The 11,810-nt window shown below is 46.7% G+C and overlaps 1 protein-coding gene across 2 annotated transcripts in view; it reads left to right on the top strand.

The window, feature by feature from the left end:
• Positions 1-560: 560 nt before the first annotated feature.
• The window catches only part of LOC123482222 (forkhead box protein N3-like), a 126,546-nt gene continuing 115,296 nt past the window's right edge, over positions 561-11,810 (top strand). The window contains exons 1-2 of one of the 2 annotated variants that reach the window (XM_045209088.1): positions 561-714; positions 6,852-7,510. In XM_045209088.1, coding sequence (XP_045065023.1) covers positions 6,878-7,510 — 633 coding nt within the window. In that variant the 5' untranslated portion in view covers positions 561-714; positions 6,852-6,877. Of the gene's footprint in view, positions 804-6,851; positions 7,511-11,810 lie in introns of both variants that reach the window. The other variant, XM_045209087.1, reaches the window with a different exon arrangement.

Below are 11,810 nucleotides of genomic sequence, written 5' to 3'. Positions count from 1 at the left end.
GCCTATATACTGGCATGGTGGGATGAATGGGGAAAATGTCCGTGTTTACTAGCCTACTGTTATAAACTCTGTCTTAATTGAAGTCAGTTTTAGACTGATTGAAAGTGCTAACTGTAATTACTGATTTATAGTTACATAATGTGTTTTCTTTGGCAACAACTACTGAAAGGTTCCCTCCCCATTTGTAAAAAATAGTTCATTAAAATGATCCATGGCATGACAGAGATCGACTCACTCCAGTCACAAGGTCCTCTTCTCTCCAAAACAAATGTTGATGTCTTTGGACAGCTGCTATTTGGGCCCTAAAACACACCCGACTTTATCATGTTCACTTCTTTACTTTTGGGCTCAACACCACCACCACGCTATGTGTGTGTGTGTGTGTGTGTGTGTGTGTGTGCGCGCGCGCGTGCGTGCGTGTGTGCGTGCGTGCGTGCGTGCGTGCGCACGGCCAGCCCCCAGCTTTGGCCGGAGGTCATGTGCACTTCTCATTTGCTGACGAGAGTCTGTTTTACCCTCCTCTCTTGCTTGAGCAGCCGCAGACGGGACACACATTCGCTCTCTCTCTCTCTCACACACATTCTGCATTAGGGACGAGGAAGAGCTCAAATAACCGGAGTGCTGGCTATGCTCGGATGGGGACTATGATTTATGACCGGACTTGGTTCGCTTTCCCCGGGCTTTCTCTTTATAAACCTCGGTGTTTGATTAGGGGTGAGGATTACAATGGAATATTTTAAAGGAATTAACGCAGGAGCGGTTGTTCCAAAGATTTGTGCCTCCTGATTCGGCTAGATCATCAGGTAAGGGGATAAAACAGAGTTTACAATCCTTGTCGGAATATATGACATTCGTTCGTATCTGACATTCGAGTAGATGAATTAATATTTTACTGATCAATAGGCTCCATATCGCTTTGCATGTGCTTGAAGCCTTGACATGTGACGTACCAATCACAGTCGTAGGCTACATTTGACAAAATACCAAAAATCGAATCTACTTTCATTAAAAACGAATATGATTTTAGATTGACTTTTTACAGCCTGTTAATATATGGTAGGATAGGCTATAAAGTGGTAATATGTATAGCTTAGGTTGCAGACAGTAGGCTAAAGCGTCGCTACATAGCTTATCGTTTTCCCAAAGTTTTTTTTATCTTCTGTTATTTTATAACATTATAGGCTACTGTTCTGAACTGTGCTTTGAGCATCTGTTATTCATGCACGAGGGCGCAGTAGGCTATAGGCTCGGCTTCCACGGTTGGCTTTTTACTTTTAACCTAGGATATCTGCAGTCAAAGTTTACATTAATAGTTTAATGCTTGCAGTCGCATATTCCTTGTAATGTAGCCTTGCTTACACGAAGATAAGAATCGAATGGACTGGCAAAAATATTTTCTTCTGTGAGCTTGTCATGTTTGGCTACTGGTTGTCTTTCCCACAATTTCCCACATACTGTATCAACAACCAGCAGCCTATTATACTGTAATACTGAACCAGCATGATGGAACTATGATGCAAAGCCCTGCATTTAGATGGATAAAAGACATACCTGTAATTGCTGTGAACTAAACAATTACATGACATCAATGACATGAGTCGCTGGACTCACCTCTGCGCGTGGTCCTTGCAGTTCAGTAGAAAGTCGAGAGTTTTATAATTCTATTTTTATTGGAGAGTCTTTGGGAAAGGGTTCTCACGGTTATGTGATAGACATACAGGGAGCCCTTTTCTGCAGACAAGTGACCTAGTGGCCTCATTGGTGGAATGTTATTAATATTTTCATAATTAATCAACTATATATTTTTTAGATGCAGAAAATCCAGTGTTTCTATGCCAAACGGTTTTGTTATATTTCAGTCTTCTGTGATGTATATAAAGTGTAATATTGGAATGCAAACTCAAAATGGAATACATTCCAACTCTATATCTGACATGGTACAGGTGCCTTCTTTTTTGAAAGCCCATAACCATATGTGTGAGGTGTATACTTTTGTTTCAAAGTAGATTTTTTAAAGACTACCAAGAAACACTCTGTGTGACCCTGATTTAGCCCACTGCAGTAAAAGGTTAGGCAAGAACGCAACGGTCTAACTGCCCAAAGGTCGTGAGTTCAAATCTCGCTTAGCCTAGTAACTAGGTCAACACAGCAAGTGCATGTTGTGGTGGTGTGCAGTTCAAAAACGTTCCTAAAAAATGTCAAGTGAGGGCCTCACGAATGGCACAGTGGTCTAAGGCACTGCATCACTACAGACCCGGGTTTGATCCCAGGCTGTGTCACAGCCGGCCGTGACTGAGAGACCCATGAGGTAGCACACAATTGGTCCGGGTTAGGGGAGGGTTTGGTCGGCCGGGATTTCCTTGTCCCATCATGCTCTAGCGACTCCTTGTTGTGGGCCGGGCGCTTGCAAGCTGACTTCGTTCGTCAGCTGGACAGTGTTTCCTCCGACACATTGGTGCGGCTGGCTTCCGGGTTAAGCGAGCAGTGCGGCTTGTCAGGGTCGTGTTTTTGGAGGACGCATGGCTCTCGACCTTCACCTCTCCCGAGTCCGTAGGGGAGTTGCAGCGATGGGACAAAACTGTAACTACAGAAACACGCTTGAGTACATCTCTCATATATACTTTTGGGAAGAAACCCGCTTGAGTACGTCTCTCATATATACTTTTGGGAGAAAGACGCTTGAGTACGTCTCATATACTTTTGGGAAGAAACACGCTTGAGTACGTCTCATATACTTTTGGGAAGAAACACGCTTGAGTACGTCTCTCATATACTTTTGGGAAGAAACACGCTTGAGTATGTCTCTCATATATACTTTTTGGAAGAAACACACTTGACTAGGTCTCTCATATACTTTTGGGAAGAAACACGCTTGAGTACGTCTCTCATATACTTTTGGGAAGAGACCCGCTTGAGTACGTCTCTCATATACTTTTGGGAAGAAACACGCTTGAGTACGTCTCATATACTTTTGGGAAGAAACACGCTTGAGTACGTCTCTCATATATACTTTTTGGAAGAAACACGCTTGACTAGGTCTCTCATATACTTTTGGGAAGAAACACGCTTGAGTACGTCTCTCATATACTTTTGGGAAGAGACCCGCTTGAGTACGTCTCTCATATATACTTTTGGGAAGAAACACGCTTGCGCACATCTTTAATTAAAGGGAGCACGGGGTCCAATCTGGGTGCTACTTGTTTACCATGGCGTGTAACTGTAAAACCGACCTGTGTTTCACCTGCCTCCGCTGGAGCATGAATAGTTTTATAACGGGGTAGTGAGTGTGTTTTTCAAGAGACTGCTTTGGTAAAACAAAATCCCCTGATAATAGCGGATTAAATCATAGAAACATGATTGTTACCTCAATTAGATACGCAGGGGTGAGAGAGGGAGAGAGAGAGAGAGAGAGAGACAGGGAGAGAGAGAGATATTGAGGAAGGGAGAGAAGGAGAGAAAGAGAGAGAGGGAAAGAGAGAGAGATTGAGGGAGAGAGAGAGAGAGAGAGAGAAGAGAGAGAGAGAGAGAGAGAGAGAGAGAGAGAAATAGCATAGGGAATTTGAGGAAAAGAGAAACGGAGAGAGAGGAGGGGAGAGGAATAGATAAGGAATAAATAGACAACGGCCTGGTTATGTGAAGGTTAGGGCTAAAACAGCCTGGTTATGTGAAGGTTAGGGCTACAACGGCCTGATTATATGAAAGTTAGGGCTAAAACAGCCTGGTTATGTGAAGGTTAGGGCTACAACGGCCTGATTATATGAAAGTTAGGGCTAAAACAGCCTGGTTATGTGAAGGTTAGGGCTAAAACAGCCTGGTTATGTGAAGGTTAGGGCTAAAACAGCCTGGTTATGTCAAGGTTAGGGCTAAAACAGCCTGGTTATGTGAAGGTTAGGGCTACAACGGCCTGATTATATGAAAGTTAGGGCTAAAACAGCCTGGTTATGTGAAGGTTAGGGCTAAAACAGCCTGGTCATGTGAAGGTTAGGGCTAAAACAGCATGGTTAAGTGAAGGTTAGGCTAAAACAGCCTGGTTATGTGAAGGTTAGGGCTACACCGGCCTGGTTATTTCATCGAGTCAGATGAAGCTGACATATGGAATTGTTTTAAGATGGTCATATTATGGATCATTTAGCTATTTGATTTAGAAGTGTAGGACCCCTTTAGGTATAAAAAAACGATATATACAAAAATGATTTGATAAAATATTGATTTTGGCCTTTACTACTAAAGCCCATAGAAACGCATCGAATAACACATTCATAAAAGGCAAAAAGGACAGTAAAAAAATGAATCATAATAAACAAGGCTTTGAAGTGTCTGTCATAAATCTAGGAGAAAAAAAACTCTGGAAATATATATATATTTTTAAACACATATTTAACCCCTTTTTTGGGGTAGGCACAAAACTACCTTCATACTTTTTTTAAAACCGGTACCGCTTACCTTCAGATGAGTCCTGTGACACTTGTGGGGGTCATAGAGTAAAATGGAACAACATCGTATTCGCGGGAATCTCCCCTTTCCACAGTGGGGTCCCATTAGTTTGTAGGTCAAACCGACGTTTACGTGAGATATCTCATGGTCTGACAAACACCGCTCTAGCTCTGCCATCTTTCATCGCAGATGTGGAAGTTCGACACTGGTGAATTTGGTGGATTGAGACGCATCCAATGCAAAAAAACAGCTTAAACTGACAGATTGACGCACTGCTTGAACAGACAGTTCGGTACCTTCAACCCATCAACACCTCGCAAAAGACCAATAGTGATGCAGTAAATCTCTCCTCAGCTTTGTGCCAGGAGAGATTGACATGCATGCAACTGACAGTCACCCTCCATGTACGTCTAAGTGCAATACGTGCTGCTCTGTTCTGGACCAGCTGCAATTTTCCATTGTCCTTCTTGACCACACAACTGGGCAGTAGTCCAGGTGTGACAAAACTAGGGCCTGTAGGACCTGCCTGGTTGATTTAGATGTCAAGAAAGCAGAGCAACGCCTTATCATGGATAGACCTCTTCCCATTTTAGCAACCATTGAGATTTTTAGTACCAGCCTATTGCTAGTTACCAATTCTAAAACTGACTGGTGTTTTATGTTGAAGGTGTCCGTTATTTATTTTACTGTCGTAGCTGGTGTATACGGTTGAGTCGTCAGCATACATAGACACACAGGCTTTATTCAATGTCAGTGGAAGGTCACAGAAAACAATAATGGCCCAAGCCGGCTGCCCTGCGGTACACAACACTCAACCGAATTTGCATTAGAGAGGCTTCCATTAAAGAAAACCCCTCTGTGTTCTATTAGATAGGTAACTGTCGGTCCATGATAAGGCAGAGGATGTAAATCCATAACACCTACGTTTTGTCAGCAGTAGGTTATGATCAGTGATATCAAAAGCTGCACTGAAATCTAACAAAACAGCTCCCACAATCTTCTTATTATCAATTTCTTTCAGCCAATCATCAATCATTTCTGTCAGTGCCGAGCATGTGAGTGCCCTTCCGTATAAGCATGCTGAAAGTCTGTTGTTAATTTTTTTTTCTGTAAAATAAAATGTTATTTGGTCAAACACCATTTTTTCCAAAAGTTTGCTAAGCACCGGTAACAGGCTGATTGGTCGGCTGCCCATCCGTGACAAGGATCGACGAGTTGTGCTTTCCGAGATGCCATTCTGCACACCACTGTTGTACTGCGGCGTTATTTGTCTGTTTGTGGGCCGCCTGTTAGCTTGCACGATTCTTGCCATTCTCCTTCGACCTCTCTCATCAACAAGCTGTTTTCACCCACAGGACTGCCGCTGACTGGATGTTTTTTGTTTGTCGCACCATTCTCGGTAAACCCTAGACACAGTCATGCGTGAAAAGCCCAGGAGGACTGCCGTTTCTGAAATACTGGATCCAGCACGCCTGGCACCGATGATCCTACCACGCTCAAAGTCGCATTCTAACGTTCAATCGAACAGTAACTAAATGCCTCGATGCCTGTCAGCCTGCTATATATAGCAAGCCACGGTCACATGACTCACTGTCTGTAGGAGCGATCCATTTTCGTGAACGGGGTGGTGTACCTAATAAACTGGCCACTGAGTGTATTTCAGCATGCCTATATAGAAAGGCACTCAACATGTACTGCACTGACACAAATTACTGATGATTGGCTGAAAGAAATGGATAATAAGAAGATTGTGGGAGCTGTACTGTTAGATTTCAGTGCAACCTTTGAAATTATTGACCATAATCTGATGTTGACAAGACGTGTGTTATGGCTTTTCAACCTCTGCTATATTGAGGATTTAGAGCTATCTATCTAATAGAACACAGAGGGTCTTCTTTAATGGAAGCTTCTCTAATATTAAACATGTAAAGTGTGGTGTACCACAGGGCAGCTTTCTTGGCCCTCTACTCTTTTCTATTTTTACCAATAACCTGCCACTGGCATTAAACAAAGCCTGTGTGTCCATGTATGCTGATGATTTAACCCTATATGTGTCAGCAACCACAGCTAATGAAGTCACTGCAACCCTAAACAAAGAGTTGCAGTCAGTTTTAGAATGGGTGGTTTTAGAATAATAAACTGGTCCTGAACACCCTGAACAGCAGTGTGTAAAGTATTTCAGTGGGAGTGTGTGTGTGGGGTGTAATTTGGAGTATTCAGAAAAGTCAGGTTGCATGAGGTGTGTGTGTGTGTGTGTGTGTGTGTGTGTATGTGTGTATGTGTGTGTGTGTGTAACGTTGTGTCCTCCAGCTGTCATGATGGAATCGTAAGGTCAATGTTTATAATTAACTTCTCTCTCTATCTATCTCCATTGACTAACTGTCTAAGACTAACCCCCCTCTCTATATGACCTCCAGGAGTCTAGGTGGTGGTGGTGGTGTCCATGGGTCCCGTCATGCCCCCCAGTAAGAAGCCAGAGGTGTCTGGTATCAGTGTGGCCAGCGCCAGCCTGTCCCACCTCTACCAGGCCGGCTCGCTGTCCCGCGCCCTGCAGGAGGCCGAGGAACTCGACCTGGCCCTCCCCGCCCCCCTGGCCCTCCCCTTGGCATCCCTTACCGGCGGGGCCGCCAAGCCTGTGAAAGGCACCTCCACCCCAGGTATGGAGGATGAGGAGTTGACCAATCTCAACTGGCTCCATGAGAGCAAGAACCTGCTCAACAGCTTCGGAGACCCCGTGCTGCGCAGCGTCAGCCCCGTGGGTGGCGAAGGGGGTGGGGACGGTAACCGTGGCGACAGGGACCACGACAACATGCCGCCGTCGCCGATAGCGGGCGGGGATCTGACGTATGACGTCGATCGGAACCCCAACTGTAAGCCTCCCTATTCGTTCAGCTGCCTGATCTTCATGGCCATTGAGGACGCTCCGTCCAAGAGGCTGCCGGTGAAGGAGATATACAACTGGATCCTGGAACACTTCCCCTACTTCGCCAACGCTCCCACGGGCTGGAAGAACTCTGTCAGGCACAACCTGTCCCTCAATAAGTGCTTCAAGAAGGTCGACAAGGACAGGAGCCAGGTGAGGAGGAGGAGGAGGAGGAGGAGGAGGAGCAGCACACACACAGACATGCACGTAGCCCGGACATTCACATTCACATGATTTATACACACACACACACACACACACACACACACACACAAACACTCGCCATAGTCAAGTACAGAAAGGGCTCTATTTTCGGTTGGTGTTAGTTTGCAATTTTTTCATGTAAAAACTGGCGCACTGGCATTTTTCTGCCCTAACACCAGGTTCAGCAATTTACCTGTCTTATATCAGCTCGCTTGCTCTCAGAGGGTGGTAATATTTGAGGTGTGTCCTTAGAACATGATCCAAAGTGCTAATTTCAGGCAGCGCTGATAGGGATATTTAAGACCAACCAAAAGCTGTTTTTTAGCAGTAACGCAGTTGGTTTTGGCATGACTTTTAACAGCAGAAACGCAGCCTATCCAGCCGTGACGCACACTGCCCAGATGCGTATGGAACAAGAGTAGCCTAATGTGCTTTTGGTGCCTGTATACTTCGTATTTAGAAGCATAAAAAACTCATTTTGTTTTATTTAATTAAAAACCAGGCATAGCCTCCCGTCATCTCAATTAAGGCTTTTTTTTGGTATGCCCAATGCAACCGTGAAGTAGTCAAGACTGTCGATAAAGGATTTGGCTCCTGAGACCTCTTGGAAATATATCTTAATCAACAAAGCTTTATTAACATATCAAGTTTGAGAGGAGTAAAACAGTGAGCTGACATTCCCTCTTTGTAGGCCCACATTTTATTTTTGCCATGTACAGTGAGGGAAAAAAGTATTTGATCCCCTGCTGATTTTGTAAGTTTGCCCACTGACAAAGAAATGATCAGTCTATAATTTTAATGGTAGGTTTATTTGAACAGTGAGAGACAGAATAACAACAACAAAATCCAGAAAAAACGCATGTCAAAAATGTTATAAATTGATTTGCATTTTAATGAGGGAAATAAGTATTTGACCCCCTCTCAATCAGAAAGATTTCTGGCTCCCAGGTGTCTTTTATACAGGTAACGAGCTGAGATTAGGAGCACAATCTTAAAGGGAGTGCTCCTAATCTCAGGTTGTTACCTGTATAAAATACACCTGTCCACGGAAGCAATCAATCAATCAGATTCCAAACTCTCCACCTTGGCCAAGACCAAAGAGCTCTCCAAGGATGTCAGGGACAGGATTGTAGACCTACACAAGGCTGGAATGGGGCTACAAGACCATCGCCAAGCAGCTTGGTGAAAAGGTGACAACAGTTGGTGCGATTATTCGCAAATGGAAGAAACACAAAACACTGTCAATCTCACTCTGCCTGGGGCTCCATGCAAGATTTCACCTCGTGGAGTTGCAATGATCATGAGAACGGTGAGGAATCAGCCCAGAACTACACGGGAGGATCTTGTCAATGATCTCAAGGCAGCTGGGAACATAGTCACCAAGAAAACAATTGGTAACACACTACGCCGTGAAGGACTGAAATCCTGCAGCGCCTGCAAGGTCCCCCTGCTCAAGAAAGCACATATACATGTCCGTCTGAAGTTTGCCAATGAACATCTCAATGATTCAGAGGAGAACTGGGTGAAAGTGTTGTGGTCAGATGAGACCAAAATCAAGCTCTTTGGCATCAACTCAACTCACCGTGTTTGGAGGAGGAGGAATGCTGCCTATGACCCCAAGAACACCATCCCCTCTGTCAAACATGGAGGTGGAAACATTATGCTTTGGGGGTGTTTTTCTGCTAAGGGGACAGGACAACTTCACCTCATCAAAGGGACGATGGACGAGGCCATGTACCGTCAAATCTTGGGTAAGAACCTCCTTCCCTCAGCCAGGGCATTGAAAATGGGTCGTGGATGGGTATTCCAGCATGACAATGACCCAAAACATACGGCCAAGGCAACAAAGGAGTGGCTCAAGAAGAAGCACATTAAGGTCCTGGAGTGGCCTAGCCAGTCTCCAGACCTTAATCCCATAGAGAATCTGTGGAGGGAGCTGAAGGTTCGAGTTGCCAAACGTCAGCCTCAAAACCTTAATGACTTGGAGAAGATCTGCAAACAGGAGTGGGACAAAATCCCTCCTGAGATGTGTGCAAACCTGGTGGCCAACTACAAGAAATGTCTGACATCTGTGATTGCCAACAAGGGTTTTTCCACCTAAGTAATGTTTTGCAGAGGGGTCAAATACTTATTTCCCTCATTAAAATGCAAATCAATTTATAACATTTTTGACATGCGTTTTTCTGGATTTTGTTGTTGTTATTCTGTCTCTCACTGTTCAAATAAACCTACCATTTAAAATGATAGACTGATCATTTCTTTGTCAGTGGGCAAACGTACAAAATCAGCAGGGGATCAAATACTTTTTTCCCTCACTGTATGTATTCACCCCCTTTGCTATGAAGCCCCTAATTAAGATCTGGTGCAATCAATTACCTTCAGAATTCACATAATTATTTAGATTGCACAGAGGTGGACTTTATTTAAGTTCCACATGATCTGTCATTTGATCTCAGTGTATATATACACCTGTTCTGAAAGGCCCAAGAGTCTGCAACACCACTAAGCAAGTGTCATGGTCGTCTATGTCGTCCAAGTATGACCAAGGCGCAACGTGTCCAAGAAACATGACTTTATTAATCAAAGTAACCAAATACAAAACAAAAGACGACTCAAATGAAGTCCACGGTACAACAGACCGAAAACGGAACAAAAACCCACAAACACACAGTGAAACCACAACAGTTTAAATATGGCTCCCAATCAGAGATAACGAGCCGACAGCTGTCACTCGTTACCTCCGATTGGGAGTCACATGAATAATCAAGAACCACCACAACATAGAAATGAACACCTAGAAACCAACATAGAAATACACCCAAAAGAAAATGAACAACCCTGGCTCAATAATCAAAGTCCATGGAGCCAGAGTGTCACAGTACCCCCCTAAAGGTGCGAACTCCGGGCGCACCAGCATACAGTCTAGGGGAGGGTCTGGGTGGGCGTCTGTCCATGGTGGCGGCTCTGGCACTGGTCGTGGTCCCCACCCCACCATAGTCACTACCCGCTTACGTAGCCTCCTCCAAATGACCACCCCCAACTAAACCCCACAGGATTAAGGGGCAGCACTGGACTAAGAGGCATCACCGGACTCAGGGGCAGCACCGGACTAAGGGGCAGCACCGGGCTAAGGGGCAGCACCGGGCTAAGGGGCAGCACCGGGCTAAGGGGCAGCACCGGACTAAGGGGCAGCACCGGGCTAAGGGGCAGCACCGGACTAAGGGGCAGCACCGGACTAAGGGGCAGCTCCGGACTGAATGGCGGATCCTGGCTGGTTGGCTCTGGCTGATCCTGGCTGGCTGGCGGATCCGGGCTGGACGGCTCTGGCGGATCCTGGCTGGACGGCTCTGGCGGATCCTTGCTGGGCGGCTCTGGCGGATCCTGGCTGGACGGCTCTGGCGGATCCTGGCTGGACGGCTCTGGCGGATCCTGGCTGGACGGCTCTGGCGGATCCCTGGCTAGACGGCTCTGGCGGATCCTGGCTAGACGGCTCTGGCGGATCCTGGCAGGACGGCTCTGGCGGATCCTGGCTGGACGGCTCTGGCGGATCCTGGCTGGACGGCTCTGGCGGATCCTGGCTGGACGGCTCATGGCTGGCTGACGGATCTGGCTGCTCGCGGCTGGCTGACGGATCTGGCTGCTCGTGGCTGGCTGACGGATCTGGCTGCTCGTGGCTGGCTGACGGATCTGGCTGCTCATGGCTGGCTGACGGGTCTGGCTGCTCATGGCTGGCTGACGGATCTGGCTGCTCATGGCTGGCTGACGGATCTGGCTGCTCATGGCTGGCTGACGGGTCTGGCTGCTCATGGCTGGCTGACGGATCTGGCTGCTCATGGCTGGCTGGACGGATCTGGCTGCTCATGGCTGGCTGACGGATCTGGCTGCTCATGGCTGGCTGACGGATCTGGCTGCTCATGGCTGGCTGACGGATCTGGCTGCTCATGGCTGGCTGACGGATCTGGCTGCTCATGGCTGGTTGACGGATCTGGCTGCTCATGGCTGGCTGATGGTGCTGGCTGGGCGGCTGGCGGTGGAGGCGGACCCCAGCCTCGGATTGCGGTCATCACCTCCAGCAGGGCGGCTCCCATCTGCAGGAGCTGCTCTTGCTGGCCCCGAACCTGGGCTTCCAGTCTAGTATGGGCTGCGTCGGCTCCTGCTGATTCCATAGCTGGTGTATGATTCTGTCTGGCGGAAGGCTCTAGCGGCTCCTGTCTGGCGGAAGGCTCTAGCGGCTCCCGGTCTGGCGGAC

The sequence above is a fragment of the Coregonus clupeaformis genome, chromosome 29 (genome assembly GCF_020615455.1).
Source record: "Coregonus clupeaformis isolate EN_2021a chromosome 29, ASM2061545v1, whole genome shotgun sequence".
Classification (NCBI taxonomy): Eukaryota; Metazoa; Chordata; class Actinopteri; order Salmoniformes; family Salmonidae; genus Coregonus; species Coregonus clupeaformis.
Note: the sequence above shows the minus strand (reverse complement) of the source record. Positions and strands in the feature narration are given on the sequence as shown.